Source organism: Manis javanica, chromosome 2, assembly GCF_040802235.1.
Source record: "Manis javanica isolate MJ-LG chromosome 2, MJ_LKY, whole genome shotgun sequence".
Classification (NCBI taxonomy): Eukaryota; Metazoa; Chordata; class Mammalia; order Pholidota; family Manidae; genus Manis; species Manis javanica.
The window spans coordinates 18,293,545-18,315,307 of NC_133157.1; the positions used below are offsets into that span (position 1 = coordinate 18,293,545).

Here is a 21,763-nt window from a genome sequence, read left to right on the forward strand (position 1 = left end):
CAATAAAGCCCTTCACTTTTTTCTGTTTTGTGCACTGAGCTTCCTCATGAAATGTCATTTGATGAAAGAGTTCTTTGGAAAAAAAAAAGGTTTTGTAAATTGCTGGCCTAGTTTAACTCTCCTCATTTTAAAGATGGTGAAACTGAGACTTAGAGAAGGCAGATGTCTTTCTAAGATCTCATGCCAGTTGGCAACAGGGTCAGAACGGAATCTGAGGCCTTCTGACTCTGGCTCTTGGAAGTCAGGGACAATATAAAAAATGTCAGAGTTGATACTCTTTAAAAAGGAAAAATTAGCAGTAGCTTTCACATACAGTTGAGCCAAGGAGCCCTCTGTATTAGTTATCTATTATTATGTAACAAATTACCACAAAATTTGGAGGCTTAAAACAACACATTTATCTTAAAGTTTCTACAGGTCAGGAAATCAGAACATAATTTAGCTGGATGTTCTACTTCCTGGTCTCTCATGAGGCTATAGTTTTGGCCATGTTGGGGTCTCATCTGAAGGGTCAACTGGGGAATGATTAACCTCCAAGCTTGCTTATGTGACTGTGAACTGGATTCAGTTCCTGAGGACTGTTGTCCTAAGCCACCCGCAGTTCCTTGCCACATGGGCCCTTCTAACATGGCCATTTGCTTCACTGAAGCCAGCAAGAGAGAAAGAGCCTGCAAGCAAGACAGACATTGCAACCCTGTGCAGCCTGACTGTGGAAGTGGCACCCTTAGCCATAGTCTGTTGGTTAGAAGCAAGTAACCAGGCCACTTCACTCTCAAGGGTGGGAATGTGAATCGTAGGGGGCAGTATCACTGGGACACATCTTAGAGTTTGCCTGCTGCTGCTTCCAACAACCAAATGTCACCAGTTTCTGACAACTTCTTATCAATGACCAGTTCTCCCAACCCACCTGCACTTCTGTTGATGAGGCATCAATACCTATGGTAGCTACTACGGCAGACTGTCTTATTTAACCTTCCCATTCACTTATAGGGGGAGCCAGGTGTTCGCATTAGTTCATAGAGGAGCCATGGCTTCTCTTGAACATCCCAGAGCAGGATCTTCCAAGACAGTGATTTCAAATGTACTGCATTCAAAGACAAGACATTCAAAGTGACAAAACTGAAAGCCATCCATTCCCTCCCCTCCCTAACCTATTCCTCTCTGAGCAGATACACTGGAGACTAAAATCTAGGGTTAAGTCCTTCTCCCTTTCTGCCTTTTCCTTACTATCCCATCATATACCAGCTCTTGGACTTTGCTGCATTGACAAGTACAATGCCTCCTAAATCAGTTCACTACCTCCCCCAACTCCCTAGATCAGGTCATAGCGTCTCAAAGATGGAGCACTGCAACAAGGGACCCCCAGGCCGTATCTCACCAGCCTTCCCTTTCAGTCTATCCCTCAACCTTGGGTTACAGAAGTCAGCATTCCTAGGCTGAAATATTTTCAAATAGTTCTCTTCTGACCATAGTAAAAATTTAAATTCCCAGCCTGGCAGTCCACTTTTTTCATAATCTGGCTCCTGGTCTCCAAACAGACCTTGTACTTCAGCTGTAATTCATGATCTCTACTCTAAACATTTCATGCTTTTAAATGCCTTGGCAAGTGCCATTCCCTCTTTCCTAGAATGTCTGTCCCTGTGTTATTCCCCTACTCATATTCTTCTTCCAAAATTCAGCTCAGGAGCCACCTCCTGTATATAGATGAAATTTCTCTTATCTTTTCATTCCCTCCCACCCCATATTTTTCTCTGTCATCACCCTTATCATCCTGAAATTGCCTGTCTGCTCATATATCAACTCCTCCTCCCAGTGAGGTTCTTGAAAGGAGAATTTGTATTGGGTTCATCTGAAATTGAGCACAATTGAAATGAAATTAATCTTCAACAACAGACAAGAATCCTTGCTGTGTCCCCAATTAGGACTTCCCCTTCCTCATCAGAATTCATTCAGAAAGCCCAGAACTTGAAGTTGTTCCCATGCTTTGCCCTCTAAGCTCTTAACTGTGCAGAGTGATGGCATAATATGTGACAGGAAGAAGCCAACCCAGTCCCGGGACAGGAAACTGCCTCAGGACACAGACTACCTTGCTTTCAGAGGTGGCTCCCAGGACCAAAGCAGGCATTGCCTGGGATTTTGAAAAACCAGTACCAAGGACAGAGGAGGCCTGTCTTGGGATTTGAGACTGAGTTACAAGTGATTGGAAAGTCTGGAGGTTTTAATAAGGATGAGTCTACAACTAGCAGCAGAAAGGAAAGGGCTCAAGGGAGGGATGGAATAAAGGACTCTCCATTTTAGGACATGGAGAAATTCACAGCCCTGGGAAAGAACTGGAACTTGGTTAAGAGTATGGCTCTAACACCAGAAAATTCTGGATTCAAGAGCTTGCTGTTTGCAATGTGATCTTAGCCAAGTTACTTAACTTCTGTAAGTCTTGTTTTCCTGGTCCATATTAAAGGAAAAATAGTAGCATCTACTTTGTAAAGTTATATGATGAAATGACACAATGCAGGTGCATTGCTTAACACAGAAACTGGCACTCAGGATAAATGTTTCATTGTCCCGTGGTTGCTTCCTGTTGGTGAAATGGTTCTTTGGTAATAAGACTCCATTAGATGAGCAGTTCCCCAAAGTGTGTCCTGTGGAACAGCATTCTCATGAGATGCACCTAAAAAAAGTGTCCTGTGGCCCAAAGAGGGGAATGCTTGGCACCGTGCCCTGTTCCTGGAAATGCATAGCTTATATGTCCACTCAGTACATAGTTCTAAGAGCTGGAGAAACAGTAGGAAACAAGACACGTAAGATCCTTTTATTCACGGAGCTTACATTATGGTAGAAGGTACGTGACAAAAAGGAACCAAACTTATAATAAAAATTCAGGTAGATATTTGCTGAGAACACGGTAAGGAAACAGGCAATCACTGGTGCTGGGGAAGGGTGCTTATTTAAGTAGGGTGGGACATAGAGATGACGACTGAGCAGAGATCTGAATGAAATGAGGAAATGACCCTCTGTAGGCTATAATTAGGAGTTTGGATTTTATTCTGAGTGTGATTAGAAGCCATGAGGGATTTGGGGTAGAAGAGTGCATGATCTGAGAAGTCCTGTAGCAGTTCATCTACTCACCTTCGTTTAACCTAGTATCCCCAAAGTTATTTGACCACAAATACCATTTTCTCAGGACATCTACCTAAAAACATCTTGAAATATAGTCTGGTAAATTCTGCACGAGAGTACAAGGCTTCAGTGATTTTAAAGGAGCAGTAAACTTGTTCTCCCTCACCTGGACCTACAGTAAAAAGCTAAAGAAGCCTGTTGGGCTGAAACAGGCATGCGGAGAACAGGAAAACCTAACTCTAGAGGTAGAGACCTGCAGGGTGTCACCCTAATTAGCAACTCTTTTGGCTAAGATAATTAATGAGCACAGCTCGGTTTCAGCGGACTCTGGAATCCCATCTCAGGCCAAAGGAAACTTGCCAACATCTGCTGCAAAGCTACTGAGTGTTTGCAAACAGTACACCTTGGCTTAAGCATTCTCCAGAAGGGAAGTGTCTAAAACTTGAGGTCCAGCCAAAGGCTCCAGGAGAAAGACAGGTCACATATTTCTGTACTTACACAGGGGTAGCCACCTGATTGCTGCTGAAGGCCTAGGAAATGGAAGGTGAAGGTGTCTGCTTGGGCTCTGACCTGTCTTGCTGAACAGTGCTCATTTAAGTTTTCGCCTTATTTGAACTACTGGGAGTTGCTTGATGAGTCAGTCCAGTGTAGTAGGAAGAGCACACATTTGAGAGTCACAGACTGGGGTCCAAGAGCTAGCTTGTCCTTGTAAGCCAGTTGCTGAACCTCCCTGAGCCTTGATTTAACGTCCAGATAAGATGATATTACTTATCCCACCAGCTTGTCATGACAAACAAGATAAGTGATAGCACACAGGAAAAGCATCTAGTGTAAGACTTGGCACAAGTAACTATATAGTAGACTCTCCACAAAATATTCGTTTCCTTCCTATCCAGTTTGATCTGTATTTGGTTTTTAATAGTTGCTGTCATTTGTTAACTACTATATTCCTGGAAGGATCAGCAAATTACTGGGCGGCAGACTATTTTTGTAAGTGTTAGTGGAACACAGCCATGCTCATTCATTTATGTCATATCTATGACTACTTTCTCTAATAGTAGAGTTGAGTATTTGTGACATAGACCATCTAGCTGCAAAACCCAAAATATTTACTATTGGGTCACTTCAGAAAAGTGTATTGACTCTTGCCATTCAGTGTGCTAAATTTATACACAACCTAGCAAGATAGATATTATTATGCTTACACATATAGAGAGATGGGAGCAGAAATAACAGCTCACCTCCTAAGTCCCCTCCCAAAACCATAATGCCGAACTCTATAACTGAAGGAAGCTTCAAAGAATGAGAGAAGAGTTACTCGTTTGTATGATTCATCCTCAGTTTACCCCCGACTACCTCCGACTTTTATCACTCAGGCTAACTTTCTTGACTTTCCTGCTATATGCTGAATTAAATCTTTCTAGAAAGGATTTCCCTTCCCCTTTTCTTTCTTTGTTTATATAGGCCCTTTCTTTAACACATGAAAGTTGTAATTTCTAGGCCCTCTGAAAGGCTCTAAGGCCTAATTTCTTGGAGGCCATCCTTTTGTTTTTAGATAGTGCATAGCAACAGGTCCAATTTTCCAGAAAAAAAAAAAATAGACTTTTTAAGCTCCTCTGTCTGTCTGATGCTTCTCACTTTATCTTTGTCTCAGTCACTCACTTTCTTTCTAGACCAGACTCAAATAGAGTAGGCTGTTTCCAGGGACTTTAAAGATTTGCCTGAGACTGATATTGTAGCTCAACTGGCTTTGTGCCTCCCCTCACGTTCTGTTCAAAACTGTAAATAAAATGCATACAGGTACCCCAACTCCCCATCACCACCGTCCCAAGGGCTATGTTTCAGGAACCCAACAACTCACTTGCGTCAACTATGTTGGATTTTCCTCTGATATTGATTGCATAAATATTCATTCTTTAAACTGAAAAACGAATCTCGCTTCAAAAGATAGCTTGGTGTAGCAGAAAGAGCAGATGGTTTGGAATTACATGACTGGGTTCTTAATTCTGAGTCAACTACTGACTGGCAAGGTATTTAACCTTCTCAAGCCTTCAGTTCTCTTAACAGTAAAATATGAACAATTCTTCCTGACTCATAAAGTTGGCAGCACAAATAAGTGGCATCCACAGAATGCCAGGGACAGAATAAATGTTTAACTATTTGCCTCAGTCTTGGTTTATATCGCCAGAGCCTCCGTCCTGGAACTTCTCACTTTTCAGAGACTTGGTCATAACTAGATGGATCATTATCCCCATCTACTATGTAAGGAAATGAAAGGGGAAAGGGTCGAGTTTTTTTTTCCAAATCTGCACGCAACCCACCCCGCTTTTGTGTGCCATCAAACCTAATCCCGTAATGTACTTCAAATGCAAAATAATCCAGTAAATTTGGGAAAGAGTCTACAGATTTTCCCCTTCTTGGCACTTTCCAGGGAACACAACACATTAAAGACCCTGGAAAATCCTGCAGTAAAGAAAGCTCTGTGATTTGTTTGGTTTAAAATAACATTTGGTTTGAAATAGCATTTTACAAACATGTTTAATTAAGAAATCTTTTTCCCCTTGCATTAATGCCTGTTAACATGTTGTCAATTGTACTTTAGAAAATGCTACTTCTTAAAGTCACACAGCTATTGAACCCAAGTCAAGGGTTAGAAATATCTCTATCTGTCAGGCTCACGTGCAGCTTCTCCTACTGTCTGTGTAAGTCATAAAGGTCTTTCATTGCCAGTAGTTGTTCTGGACCCTGACCACTGGCCCTTTTAAGTAGTCCTTTTAACTTAGTCTTGGAAACTACCCAGTGACATCCTTAAAGGATGGCAGCAAAGCTGACGGTTAGGAATGGGATTTCTGACTCATGAGTCAGTCCACCTGAATTACATTACTGCTCTCCCTTCTAGCTGTGACTTTGTGCTGTGTGGGCCTCAGTTTCTTCATGCACAAACTGAAAAAATAAAATAAAATAAAGGTAGCTACCTCAGAGGCCTTGGTGAGGATTCAATGAGAGGACCACACAAGATAGGTAAAGTGGTTCCTGGCACAGAGGTGTTCAATTATTTACTAGTTATAGTAGCATTTGAATGGCCCCATTTTGAGAAAGGGAAAGTAGACAATGAGCAAATGTTTGCCTTGCATAGGATTGTACCAACGAGTCACTGGAGTAGAGTTAGTTTTCCCTGACAGTCCAGTTTCCGGCTTCCAGTCTTAGAGACTAGTTTTCATTTCAAGAATCAACCTCTATCAAAATATATCAAACTTTACTGAATTTGATTCATTCAGGCTTTTAGAATTGTCAGAGACCCCATTTGTCTCCTTCTGACACAGGCCTCAGTCAGGCAGCATTCCATTCACTTGAGTATCAGCACATTGGGTTTGAAAAGATTGCCAAAGCTATCAGGTCTTGCTATACCAAGTCTTGGTACACTCGCCAACACTCCTTCACTTCTGTAACCCTGGCAGACTTTGCTAATAATCCGTTTCCCCTTCATTCCAAAATGTGGCCATGGAATCTTTCTCAACGCAGCTCCAGGTAGCTTTATCAGCTAAAGCTGACACATAAACAGAAATTTAATTGCCATCCCAAACCTCATAATCAACTTTACACCAACTGTCCAATAGTATTGCCGGTTTTTAATACGACCAATGTAATGGCATTTCCTAACAGAGAACAGACACTAACATTTGGTTAGCACTTAATATTAATATGCCAAACATTTATAACTCCATTATTCCATTCACTGTCTTCAAGAACCCTGGGAAGATTCCTATTTTACAGTTGAAGAAGCCACAGTTTAGATAAGTTATAGGACTTTTTCCAAGGCTCCCTAGCAGGTAAGAAGAATTTGTTCTCAGTTCTTTCTGAGTCTAAAGGCTATGTGCTTCTCTCTCACATCACAGCGCCCCCTTAGGAGTTTTAACAATCTTTCAAGGCAACCCATCTGGCATTAGGTGGCTGATAACATGTCAAAGGGCCCTTTTCAGAAGGTCTCCTATTTAGGGTTGAGTTATGAGTCAGTCTATAACCTGTCCTTCCTAGATAAATCTCTTTAATTTCTGTACCTTGGCTCAAGAGCTCAAAAACCACCTCCTAAAATTTGTGAAAGAGACAATTTGATTTCTTGAAATTCTGGATGAGGGCAAAACAGAGGAGCTCACTGAGATACGAATTTAAATCTATGTTTGAAACAATTTTCCAGAATTCTACAGGACACTATATTGCTGCTCCTTGGTCAGACCCACTTTTTCTTTTCTGTCTAGGCAAGAAATTGAAGAGAGAAAGCAAGTGCTCTGCAGAATTTTTATTTCAAAAATTGAAACCAGACCACCCTAGGGCAGTTTGTGGTCTGAATATATCAATGGATCTAGTCATATTTCATCTGAGCTTTTCTTAGGTATACAAAACCACAAATATGAATCTCATTATTGTGTCTGGATGGAAATATTTTATGGATTAAGATTTGTGGGCTCAATTCGGTTGGTAAGGAAACTTCTGTTTGGGGGATGGGCGGGAGGAAGCCACAGAGCTCCACCAGGACTCAAGCCAGACAAGCAAAGAAAGAAACGGTCAGTGTTCGGGGGGGTTTGTATTTAATATTGGCCACCTGACTTGGATCTAAAATGAAATCCGAAGTGAAGGTTAGCAGAAATCTTGCCAAATTAGCAATGGCCCACAGGTCACTAGAATCAAAGAGACTCTAGGATTGGAGCCGCACACTCTTGCTCATTTTACAGGAGAATGGATGTGACTTTGCCCAAGGTCACACAGCTAGTGGCTCATCGGGGTTCATCTCCTAGCTCTTCAATCTACTGTACTTTCTACTGCATGGCCCCATGAGCGCCTCAAATCTCCAAAAGCTTGAAAATAAGTCATCAACAGTCAAAATTCAAAAGGAGAGAGAGTGACCTAAGTGTAACCAACAATAAACACTGCAATGAAACTGGAGGGATCCCTGGCTAGTAACCCATGACACTTCCTTCACACTGAAACCAGTTTCACAGTGAATGTCCCACAGGCCTGGCCAAATCCACCTCCTACCAAAGGTCCAATTGAGTTTAATTTGGTCATACAGAAAGCTGGTCAAAGCAGACAGTCCTGGGCTTTCCAGAACCCTTGATGTGTGAACTAGAATCTACTGGCAAGGAGCTTGATACATCTTGACTTAGAAGAGATCACAGGAGAACTAATTACATTAGAGCCATCAGGAAAATTTGTTCATCCATTAATTCCACTAATATGAGCCCCTGTTATGTGTAAGTTCAAATCAAGAAATATTTTCTGCTTTATTTTATTAAAATATAAATATATTGTGCATTCACTCTGTTTAGACTCAGAACCTGGCATAGAGTAGCAAAAGATGAGTGACTCAGGTACAGTCCCTGCCCTCATAGAGCTTACAGTCTATATCCACTCTAGCTGTATGAAGTCTGACTGCTTATAGTCTAATGTACAAGATAGAATTTGCTTATTGCTCTGAAAGAGGAAGATATATACATACATATATATACAAAGTAAAGTCAGCCAGAATAGTTTTTAGAATGACATATGATGGAAATAATATCAAATAAAATTGTACTCAGAGATTCCAAGAGGGAAAAAGTTACCTAAGAAAACTTCTAATAATAGATTTTTTTTAAACTTTATCTTGAAGGATAGATTGGCCCACTTGGAGATTGCAGAAGGGCTTGTTTGTAGCCTTCAAGGCATCTGGAATCCTCTCCCAATAATAACTGAGCATCATCTCCTTATCTGTGTTACTATGCTTCAACTCCATAGCATTCACAGGCTGTCTAGCATTATAAGGCCCTAATTCCAGGGCATTGATAATATTACCTTTTAAGTCAGGTGTTTGAAAGTTATACAGACAGAGCTTGGGTCTGGTCTTGAAACATAACTCCTTTCCTTCTCCCTCCAGCACAGAAAGCTGTGTAAGATGGTGGTTCAGAGCTGTTACTTTGGACTCAGATGGACCTGGGTTCAAATCCCGACTCCACTACTTAATAGATATCTAAACTTGCACAAGCCACTTAATTATTCTATGCTGCATCTGCATAGGTATTATAGAGGCTCTTAACGGAGAAGCTCTCCGAGATCCCATTGCTGATAATTATTCCTCATCTGCAAAATTGAAGTAAAGATACCACCTTGTATCACTCTGAGAATTTAAAATTGGAGATTTACAATGCTTAGCACAAACTCTGAAAAAGTAAGCAATCAATGAGTGACAGTTGAGGATATTTTTATATCTTTTGTTGTTATTATTATGATTTCAACCTCTTCCCAATCTTCCAAGGCCTCTTCAGTCACTATTTGATGATTCTAAGCCCTTCCTTCTCCGGGAAGCCCTCTGTGAACTTCCAAGCCCTCTGTGACACTTTTTTTCTCAGCTCCTTCACCCGGACCGGTACTGCTTCTGAACTTTGCTTGTGTATGCTTCCAGTTTCTGAGATTTCTGGAAGTAGAGAATAGGTCCTTACTCTGCTTTGTCTCCTCAGCACCCCACACATTGTGCAGCCCATTGTCAGTAAACACCAAGCATTTTTTGAAAGAATCTTAACATTTGTATCCTTGCTGTCAGCTTAGCAGTGCACACCATGTCCCCAAACTGCAGTGACACCTAAGGATGTCACAAGCACTAAATCCACAATACATGGATTTAAAGTCAACTGCATTTTGTGACCTTTCAGGAGGAAATTGTTCTATGATTAGAACATGCCTATCTTCTTCATTGTTCTACCCCTTGTGCTTAGGGCTTGGCACATGGTAGGTCTTTAATGAGTATGTACTGAAAAGGTGAATAGCTGGATGGATGGATGGATGGATGGATGGATGGATGGATGGATGGATGGATGAAAAATTGAGAAACCCTTCAGGACCAAGAAACCTGGGGCTCTCTAAGATCCCATTGCTGATATTTCTCTCTGGGGACCTTTACTATGACCTCAGACTAAGATTACTAGAAGCCTTTCATATGCACTTATTTTTGAAGACCTCTCAGTGGCCTGGAGGAAGAGATAGACTTCGATCAAATCCACCGACCAAGAGGCAGAATCTCTGGGTCTTACGTATCAGCTTCTCCACTGATTAGCTGGTGACCCTCTCTTGGTGTTATTCTCTTTGATGTCATGTACTATCTCTTAGTCGGATGTGGCTGCCTGGAGTGATATATTGATTAACAGTTCTGAAGGGGGGCTCCACAGAAATGTACAGGTATTGATTAGCACTAGCAGTATGTGGGGGTGGGGGGCACACATTCACCACCTCTGCACTCAGTGATCTTCCGCAGTTGCTTCTAAGCCCCGCCCAGGTTTGATTTTGAGTCTATGGCCTGATATCTGTCAGTGTCTATGGAAAGTGCCAAGAAGCTAAGCCAAATGTTTCCCGTTAGGAGCAGCATCTTGAAAGGCTAAACCACAGGCAGCCTGTTCTGGAGAAAGCCCTGGCAGAGCAGCACGGACACCATCCCAGTAGCAGCACTGCCTCTTGGCCAGGGTACTGACCTCCCAGAAAAGAGCCCCACCCCAGCCTCACGGACTTGCTTTCCTTGCTGCTGAAAGAGAATATAGGCTAGGAAGCAAACCAGGACTACAGCGCAGCCTCCTCCCACCCCTAAAGATTTCAGAGTACCCTTGTCACTTGGCCAAGCAAGACACTGAGAATTATAGACTTCCACGAAAAAGCAAGAGTGAGCAAGAGGGGCAAATTCCCAAAATTTCCTTAGAAATCCCTCATTTTCAGAGATTAGCCTTCCATTGACTGCCTTCTGCAAACAAGACATAAAATCATCACACAATAACAACACACACCAGTTACTAAAATATTCCTCCTGTTAGGTACCATCCTAAATATTTCCACATATTACCTCATTTCATCTCATTTTCTCCCACTTGCAGTTGGAAGAACTTTGTTGTGGGGTTGATACTATTGTTACCATTTTACAAATAAAGTTGAGGCTCAGAGAGGCAATGTTACATATCCAGGGTCACAGCTGCTGGGTGGAACCATATGAAGTTGCCCCTATCCAACCATTTTTGACCTACGAAAATGGCAATTCCATACAGTTCAAACTAATAGCAAATGACAGACCCAGAATCTAATAGTATCTGACTGATTCTAGAGCAAATATTCTCAAACACTGCACTGCCCATCCTTGGAGATCTATCAGTTGTAGCATTTATCATTCTTCCCCGTAAGTATCTGTTTCCATGTCTGTCCTTTACTGGACTTGAATTCATTAAGAGCAAGATCTGTATCCATTATGGGTCTCTGAAACACCTCCACCTGGTCTTAGCCTTCATTAAACTCATGTCTGTTGAATACAAGAATGAATGGCTTTAAAGATGAATTAATTCTCAGGGCTCTGGGATGGCTGCTGGCACTATGAGCTTCCTAACCGGGCATCAGTTAAGCCACCATGCTACCTAAATGGATAAATATTTTTTTAATGCTGAAGTTCAAACACCTAGGGCATGGAGGGGCTTTGGCTTAGCAGCCAGAATTTTTTCAGTTCGTTTAAGACAGGTTGTGCTGGACTCACTCAAATGTAAGGATCGGATGTCCTTGGAAAAAAACCACACTTAAGGCTCTTTCCTGGCTCCTCTTTCTTCCTGACACATTCCAAGAAGGAATTTATGGATGTTGGGAAGAACAAGGAGTGAGGAATTTCTAGAACCTTTAAGAATGCCCATGTAAGCAACTCCATGCTTAACTGACTGTGCACAATAAAATTCTCTTGCCTGTAAGCAAGAAGAAAAATATGGTATGAATTGCCTCATGTATTGCCAAAATGATGTGGAAAGAAATTCAATTTCATTTCTAAATAGTAGGAATCCTCCTTCTTCCCCCAAACCTAGGATATCTCAGTACATGCCTAAGTCAACAAGATAAATATATTCCATAAGTTACTAAAAATGAAATCATAAGTAACTAACTCTGAAATATGATTCTAGCCAATTGGAAATCTTATCTTTATCTAAAAATGAAATTGTTTATTCTCCAGCTGTGACCAAGGAAAAATTAAAAGACTGTTGATTCCTTCATCTAGCAATGGTCTTTGTCTCACGGTGAGGTGCCTAAAAATAACTAAGTTTATTCCATGCTGCTTCCAAAAGGTCAGCTACCAAACAGCTCTACTCAAGAAGGAAAAAAAAGGAAGTTTTGGTAATAAGCCAAGAGGCATCTTAAAGAATAAAATTATTAACCAAAAAGCCCTTGGGACATGGCTGCCATGGTACTGACCATTTCCTCACCTGTTAAATGAAGTGTCAGAGTCATGTTCTGAATAAAAATCTGTAATGCCAAAATCTGGAGAACCACCCTACACAGGTAACATCTCATACTAAAGAAATTAAAACAAGAATTTTTTATCTTTCATCAGTAATGAAGCCCTAACATTTTAACACCCTCCACAACTATAAAAAAAAATTTTTTTTAAGGCTTCAAGACTATTGTTATCTGTTAAAAAAATTTTTTTGTAGGGGGCAGTCATCATATATGTGCAAGGTATTTAGAAAGCAAGGGACTAAATACAGAAGCCTGTGTGTTGTTTAGTCCTCTCCACAGGCAGTTAGGCACCTAGCCTTAGATACCACATTGCTTACTGGGCTCAGTATCCGTTAAAAGCCTCACTGACCTTTAATGCTGTCCTCACTGTGGTTCTGCCAACTCTGTGCACCCCTTCCTCTCCACTCCCCTCATGTCTTTCACACCCCAGCAGAGCTAGACCTTTAGCATTCTAGACATGCTACCCCACCTGTGCCCATGTCAGGCAGCCACAGAGGGGAGCTGCTATTGTCACTGTCATCTTTATTTTCCTTGTCACCCATGCATACCAACTCCCTTGCCTTTTCTCATGCTGTTCCCTCCATAGGCTTCAAATTCTACCTTCCCACTACAGTTGTATCCATCCACTTTTCAGAATGCCGCCCCTTCTTCAGGTCCATGTCAGATGGCATTTTTCTCAAGGTCTTTTTTAAGCCCTGTAAAAGGAAATGTAACCTACCTTAATAGACTTAGGTGAGCCAATCTCTTTTATTACCTATCTGATTATTTTAGTGATGCTGTATCTTACTGATTCTCCCGTCCCTTCTAGATGCAAAGTTTTCTCTCTGACGTATTCTCTATTTGATGAGTGTTTTTATTGTTCCTATTACCATTAGCTACCATGTATAAAGCAACTAGTATATGCTAGGAGTTCAACATACATCTTAACGTACATGTTCTCGTTTCGTTCCACCTTCCCAAAACACTGTAAAATAGATCTATGTAGAGCCATGTAGGAGATGAGGCAAGTGAGACTCAAAGAGGAAAGTAAATGAACACAGGTAGCAGCTACTAAGTGGGAGAGCTGTATTCTGACACAGGTCTGTTTCTCTCCGAAGACCAGGCTCTTTTGCACACACCCAAGTGCTTCATCAGCAGAATTTTTTATATTGCTGAAGTAAATGCACTGAGTCACCTCAAAAACTCTGCAGCAAAGGAATGCAGGGTCAACAGAGGAAGCAGAGTCATCAATTATCTTTGACAAGTTGTACCATCTCCCAAGAGAAGGGTGAGACAGAGCAGGACAAGATATTAGGCAGGGCTAGAATGGTTCCTGGGGTTACTTTGGTTTGATTTGAGGAGAAGCAGCTCATGGAGAATGTGGGGCTCTAAGATATGCAGGAAAAGGAAGAAGAGACAATTTCCTATCCCATAGGAAGAATGTGGGGAAAGGCTAACCTGCAGTGAGTGACCCTTCAGCTTTGAGGAGGACAGTAGACATAAGGACCATCTCTCACTTGTACCCCGGTATGTCTGAATATGTAGTGTTTAAAAATGCAATGGAAATGACAGTGCACATACATGTTCATTTATGTTTAGATGAGTTACTGAAAAGACACCATCTTCTCTCCCTAGTCTCCTGGCACCTGTATCAGAGATATTTACCATTTGCATTAGACATAAGAGAGTCTCAGCAATAGCATAACTTTCCTATAGACTCTCTCACCCCTCTGAGCTTCAGTTTCCTTATTTGCTAACACCATATCACTAAGCAACCCTCTATACTAGTACTGCTCAACAGAACTTCCTGCAATGACCGAAATATTCTTCATCTGCACTGTCTGATGTTATAGCCACTAGCTACATGTCACTAAAAAACAATTGAAATGTGGGTGTTACAACTGAGGACCCAATTTTTAATTATACTTAATTTGAATTCATTGTAATTTTGATGCCAATTGGAAATTACTCTTTGAATTTCACCACTTGTGGCTCGTGGCTACCATATCAGACAGCACAGCTGTAGACTGGTGAATTTAAAGTTTTCTACCTCTTTGAAACCTCTATCTCCTGGGGGAATCTTTATGGTAGATTTTTTTTCTCCAGATTAATTATGTTTTGAGAAGTTAATGGACTGGAGTGGAGACACCTAAAAAGTTTCACAAAAACAATGAACGGTCATTCATTTGGCTCTAAAAATTGCTTTTGCTAAAGATAGAAAACAAAGTCTAACCTACATGTGCGTTTTTCTTCTCTCAGCGTATATGCTGAGACAGGGCACAGAGCAGGGCAACATATATAGCTTGGAAATAGCCTCCTTGCCCTAGACGTGTGACCCCAACAGCCTATGTACTGAGCCAATACAAAGACTGTGACCCTTCTAGCTGCCCTCCTTTGCAAACATTGACTTACCAGATCTGTTAATCTCACGATAGATAGGTAGATAGATAGATGATAGATAGATAGATAGATAGATAGATAGATAGATAGATAGATAGATGATAGATGATAAATAGATTATATAGATAGATAGATAAATAGATAGATAGATAGATGATAGATAGATGATAAATAGATGATATAGATAGATAGATGATAGATGATAAATAGATGAGATAGATAGATAGATAGATAGATAGATAGATAGATAGATAGATAGATATAGATAGATGATAGATAGACAGATGATAGAGATATTATCTGTATTATCTATATCTAATCCATATCTGTAATCTCCCAGAACATACTTGCCTGGGAACACTGAGAGAGAAAAGTCGCTACTTCACCACAGAGCTCTTACCCTTGCTTAAAAAACAGACCTGCAAATGCCAAATATTTCAAGAGTCAGGAGAAAGAAATCCTGGGCAAAATGGTAATTGAGTCCATATCTTTCACTGCAGAAGCTGCCCTTTATTGCGCTCTTCCTGCTGCCAGACTGTGCCATCCCTAGGACAGCTTGTTTTAGGCACTTTTCACAATAATCCTACAAAGACGCTCATCCCATTTTAATGCAGACATGACTCCGGCCCACCGTAGCATAATACCTTGCCCAAGAAAGAGGAAGTGACTGAACAGTGCCTCAAACCCAAGACGATTTGTCTACAAAAACACTGTTCTATTTACATTTCAGCACCTTGGAGCTTGCTATGGTCTCAGAGAAGTCCTTTCTACTGGATAATTCCAACTAGGAAAGTATTTCTCCTGTTGTGCTGAAATGTGCCTTTTTGTAACCAATCCTCCTCCCCACTCCCAACATACACGTGTAACACAGCACTTGTTCTGTCCTTTGGGGCCGCAAGGGACAAGCCCTGTCTCCCCAGGGTCTATGCATGGTAGTCCTGCTCCTCTTAAACCTGGCTTTTTTTGACTACAGGATAAATACCCACAGGCTAGCACTCGTTCCTCCTACAAGATATTTTCCAGACGTTTTCTTGCCTGCTCCCTACCTATAAAGCTAAAAATCTGCTTGTGCTTTAAAGAATCCAATAGAATAAGTTGTTCATTCCAAAATTTTTAAAGCCTGTCAGAACATGACCCTTCATGTCTAACCTAGATACCAGAAACTGGAATCTAAAGTAATGATCCCTAGGTCTATCCTCAGAGGACACATTAACCAGCCAGTTGTCTGCATGAGAATGTTTTACATTCTTAAAGGTTATTATTTGCTCCCTATCTTTTTCCTCTCTGGTGTAAATATTTCCAGTTCTAGTAAATTTATCTTCATAAGGTTTAATTCCTCACCCATCAGTGATTTCTTCAGTGCCTCTTTGATCTGGATTCAAATTACTCTCTGAGTTTAAGACTGGATTCAGTGGGGAGGTCAAGCTCAAACTTAAGCAAATGGAAGCTATTATTGTGGACTCACACTAGGTTTTGTTCCTAAGTGTGTAACAAAATAGAGGCTATGTTTTAACATGTGCCTTCTGTGGGCCTGATACCGTGCTGGTTGTTTTCTGTACAGATCTCAAATCCCTAATTCCCTCTGGAAGGATTTTGACTCCCATTTTACAAATGAAGTCATAGATTGGAGGGAATAAATAGGGAGTGAGTGTGTTAAACCCAGGTGTGTCTAATTCCAAAGTGCAGGCATTTTTCCACCACTCTAAAGAAATAATGGGTCTTTTCCAAAGTACAAAACATCGGCCTGCCTTCAGTTTACCCCACCAATGAGAAATACAAACTTCCGTGAATCACGTTTCCTCCCTCCAAACAGCACATTTGACTGTGACAGTACACAGTGAAAGACTCACTAAACCCATATTGTGGTCATTGTTACCTGAGACTCACTGCCTCTGCCTCGGGAGTCTCAACCAGCAACTCCAGTGGCCTTTCAGATGGAAATTTAAGTCATTTAGCAACACACACAGAAGTGTTGGATAAAAGTCCAAAAGTATTTCAAGCTTGGCCCATGGCCCTTCCTCATAAAAAGAACAAAAACAAAAAAAAACTAAGAATTGATGGGAAGAGGGCGGGAAGGAGGGACTTTGTGGAAGGCAAAGAGAGTTAAAGAAATTGCAGTGGGTGTGCAATCAATAAATATTTGTCCAGTAAACAAATAAGATGGGCTATGCTGGTTTGAAAGAGAACTTGGCAGGTTCTCGTCTTCATGATAATTTTCATTCACTAGGCTTGTCTATGTCACAGATCCACAAATCCCTATTTAGGAAACCAATCTGAATGAGAAAGCATACTCAAAAGAATTTTTTTATTTTAGCTTTAGTTTTGTTTTGTGTCCTGCCTAACCATGGAGTAGATGTCCTAAGTAGACGTTATATGTATGTAGTTGCTAAAATATCAACTATGGCTATAATTAGATGTGGTGGGAGTATGGATAGAAAGTTCTTGATTAAATGCATAGTGGGTGCTTTCTAGGTCCCCAGACCCATGCTCAGTCCTATAGACATGCTTGTCAGGTCAGTTTTCCCTGCCACAGTCCCTCCAGATTTCGCACTCTCTGTCTTCATGAAGGAGGCAATCATTTGGGATCATGTTAATGAATTCTATCATTGGGATAAGAGCTTCCTGGAAAAAGAAGTTAGGAAACCTCTTACGAGATAAGCAATCCAAATACTGCATCTAATTGAATAAATAGTCAACTTAGAATGCGCAAGTGTAAGAATAGCATTGGCATGGGAAAACGTGTGTTTGTGAAAGGACTGATCTCAACTGTTTTCACAAATTACATTCACATGTATTTCCTAATTACAGAGGACTGTGAATCATTTCATACCCTGTATAGATCATTCTCACATGCATACCAGGCATGTTTTAGTCAATATTATAACAACCTAAAGTTTAACCATGTCTTCCTATATTTACTCAGTAATTTCTCAACTGCCTTTGACAGTTCCCCTTTCCTCTGCTTACCTGATTGCCCAAACAGGTAAACAGCCACAAGACAGAGGCATAAGACAACTTGGCAAAGGAGGAACTGCCTCACAATGGCATGTTCTCCTCCATACTCTGAACCTAGTCCTTTTCACTCGCAAGGGCCATCCTTTGCAACAAGCCATGCAGTACCAATATTTTGAAAATTCTTTTGTTTTTCTCAAACTCCAAAAGCAGTTATAATCCACAAATATAAATACCACAAAATAAATAATTTGCATTCTCCCACTTTGCTCCTTAAGGATTGGCTGGACGATCCCATTTTCTTCTTAATTCTACTGTTAAGTCCTCTGAAGGTAGGCACTTGGTCTTACATTTATTTCCTTTCATCCACAGAACTCTGATCTTGGTGGAAAACTTGGTGTATTAATTTGCTTGGACCGCCATAATGAAATGCCACAGACTAGGTGGCTTCAACAGCAATAATTTATTTTCTCATATGTTGTTGAGGCTTAGACATCCCAGATCAAGGTGCTGGGAAAGTCAGTTCTATTGAGTCCTCTCTTCCTGGATTACAGATGGCTGCCTTCTCACCATGTCCTCACATGATCTTTCCTCTGTATGAGAGAGAGAGAGAGAGATCTGGTGTCTCTTCCTCTTCTCTTAAGGCCATCAATACTAACAGATTAGGGCCCCACCCTTATGACCTCATTCAAACCTAATCACTACCCTAAAGGCCATATCTCCAAATTTCAGGTTAGGGCTTCACCACATGAATTTGGCAGGGGAGAGAGGACATGATTCAGTCCACAGCATTCAGGAAGAACAATGTTAAGTACTTGTTGATTGGAGAAGACATTCTTTCTGAGTCATCCTTTGCCCTGGATCATAGTTTGGACAAGTGGTTCAGGAACATTCGGGCAGACTCTTCTAAAAACTTGACTTTTCAAGGTTTTAGAAATAAATCAAGGAGAAGAGAAACTGAGGTTCAAAGAGGTAGGATACTATTCCAACACACACAATAGTACGAAGCTCAGCTGGAATTAAAACTCAGTTTGCTCTCTGGAATCCTTCATTTTAATCTCTGCTTCCCCTAGCAGAGGAGAACCAGCAGATGGTGTTAACCTTGGATTGGAGGACGAATAATAAGAGGGAGGAGTTACTGAAGTTCTGCAGGAGCCATGGCCTTTGTATCACTGTGACCAATAATCTCATGATTATATGGGTGATGTCTACTTAATGCTTTTACATACACCATTATGTGAATGTAATTAGCCACTGCAATCTTCATTGTACAAAAAATGAAATCACAAAGGAAAGTGATATGACTTCCTCAAAGGCCCAGAGCTGGAGCTGAGAGCCAAACCCCCATCTGGTCTGTCTGATTCCAGAGTTTTACCCTTTCCTCTAGACCCTGCTGTCTCCCCATATTTTCAGAAGTTGACTAGTGAGTGAAATCATCCCTTTAAGATGGCAAAATTATTTTATTAGAGACCATTTTATGTTTAACACTACAGTGCATACTAAAGGAACATCAGAAAAGCTTCAAACACAGGAGATATAAAATCAAAATTCCCTTGGAATTGCAGAGATTTAGTAGTTTCAATTAGCAGTAGAGACTAACAAGCTTGTTCTTTTCCATTGTTTACTCATAGAAGAGAAGTCTTTCAAGATCAGGGACAACTATTTGGAGTCTATCCTGTGCTTCCAGATCCCCAATTCTGCTTGAGAGTGAGACATCCTAGGACCACAGAACCCCAGAAACATTCAGCCAAACCTGCCTCCACCATGGGGGCCGTGACTCCGCTGTTGGCGGGCATCTTCCTAGCTTTGCTCGCTCTCCCTACAGAAGGGGGGGTCCTCAAGAAAGTCATCCGGCACAAGCGACAGAGTCAGGTGAATGTCACCCTGCCAGAGGAAAACCAGCCAGTGGTGTTCAACCACGTCTACAACATCAAGCTGCCTGTAGGGTCCCAGTGCTCGGTGGACCTGGAATCAGCCAGTGGGGAGAAGGACTTGGCTCCAGCGTCAGAGCCCAGCGAGAGCTTCCAGGAGCACACCGTAGATGGGGAAAACCAGATCGTCTTCACGCACCGCATCAACATCCCCCGCCGGGCCTGTGGCTGTGCCCCGGCTCCGGACGTCAAGGAGCTTCTGCACAGGCTGGAGGAGCTGGAGAACCTGGTGTCGTCCCTGCGGGAACAATGCATGGCAGGAGCAGGCTGCTGTCTCCAACCTGCTGAAGGTACAAGCTGGTGGCGGGCCCAGCCCCTCCCTGTGCAAATGGGAGAAATGATGAGCCTGGCAGGGTCCATCAGCTGTTTCCAAAGTGGGTTCCCTGCAGAACTAGCCTCACTTTTTTTAAAAAGTTGTGCATTAAAAGGAGGTTCTATGGTCAAATAAACGAGAAGAACGTAACCATCTCTGCTCTTGGAGAGTCTTAGTGACAAATATTTTTCAGAGGAATTTTCAGAGGCCTCTGAGAAGTCTGGCTCTGAAAAACCCTGTTGCACTTTAATTACAATTTTCTAAAATTTACTTGACCATTCTCAACCCCAAAGCCTGTGAACATATAATGAAATTCCAAAGATCACTCTCTGAAAGATCCTGATATGTGATATACCCCCATCACCTCACTGTACAAATAGGGGCACTCAAGTCCAAAGGAGGATAAGATTCTTCAAGGTCCTGCCCTAAGTGGCTGATAGAGGACTTAAACCACAGTATTCCACACTCTAGTGTTCTTACGAAGGTCTGGCACTGCCTGTGGTGGTACAAAGGCTGTGGGAATTGGGAAAAATATTCCAGTTTAATGCCAATGATGCTGATGATCAGATTGAGCCCCCTTTACATAGCAGGCACTGTAATTCATTATCTCATTTGATCCTCCCATCAACCCTTCGAAATAAGGTTGAACACTCCCATTGCACAGATCTGAGAACTCAGACCCAAAGAAGTTAACCAGTTGGCACAAAAATGACACAAAGGGCGACAAGAGATGGGTGCTTTGAATGTGCCTGTGTGTCTCCAGAACTCACACTCTCCCAGTGATCCCCTGTCTCCAGGAGTATTCTTTTCTTAGGAATTTTGCAACTTTGGAATTATGTCCTCATTTCCATTTCCTAAAGCTGATAGAGCCACAGGAGTTTTCAGTAGCTTCAAAACAAAGATGAAAATCACTATTTCTGGCACTCAGAAAAAAATTACCAGAAATTACTTCAACAAATTATTTCAAGAATAGACCTAATCAGCATAAGGGGAGAGTACTTTAGGACATGCTCTGGGTTTCTGAGGCAAAAAAAAAAAGTCTTTTTATGTACAAATCAGTTAATCTTTCACTCTGTCAGCTCTCTGGCAGAATGCAGATAGGAGTTACACTAGCATTAATGCTAAAGAAGGGGTGGAGATAATTGTTTAGTGTAATGCTGTCCAATAGAGAAAGTGTACCATACTTGTAGTCTTATCGAATAGTCACATTAAAAAAATGAAAGAGAAAGTGGTAAAAATAATTTAAATCACCTACTTTATTTAACCCAATATAACCAAATTATCCATTTTTCAGCCTGGAATCAACACAAAAATTACTAATAGATATTTTAGATTCTTTTCTTTTAGACGAAGTCTTTGAGATCCAGGGTGTATTTTGCACTTACAGCACATCTCACTTCAAACTAGGGACAATTCAATTGTGTCCAGTGGTATCATATTCAACAGCATAGATTTACATTCTAACTTTTCAAACCAACTTTTTTTTAATATTGTCTTCCCTCTTGCTGTCAGGAAGGAGATAAACTATGTTAATACAACTGTATTCAGATACAGAGAGAATGGAGTGAGCTTTGTCCCTCTCCAGGGAGACCACACCAGTTACTCCTGCAAGTTGAGCCAAGATATTACATAGACTTCAAAGAGCTGGAGTCGTGTCAGCACTGACCATGTTTCTCAGTGTCACCCACCCCTACAGCCTTCAAGATAGGAAAAAAGAAAAAAGATAGAGGCACAGGAATTGTATGAGAATGAAGTTAAATTGAAGTTTGTCCTGACAGAGTTAGAAAGCCAC

At 41.3% G+C, this 21,763-nt stretch overlaps 1 protein-coding gene across 4 annotated transcripts in view; it reads left to right on the plus strand.

The window, feature by feature from the left end:
* The window catches only part of TNC (tenascin C), an 87,359-nt gene that overhangs the window by 6,902 nt on the left and 58,694 nt on the right, over positions 1 to 21,763 (plus strand). For 3 of the 4 annotated variants that reach the window (XM_073225604.1, XM_036990531.2, XM_073225616.1), the window contains exon 2: positions 19,359 to 19,948. In XM_073225604.1, the coding sequence (XP_073081705.1) occupies positions 19,492 to 19,948 (457 nt within the window). In that variant the 5' untranslated portion in view covers positions 19,359 to 19,491. Of the gene's footprint in view, positions 1 to 18,005; positions 18,060 to 19,358; positions 19,949 to 21,763 lie in introns of all 4 variants that reach the window. The other variant, XM_073225608.1, reaches the window with a different exon arrangement.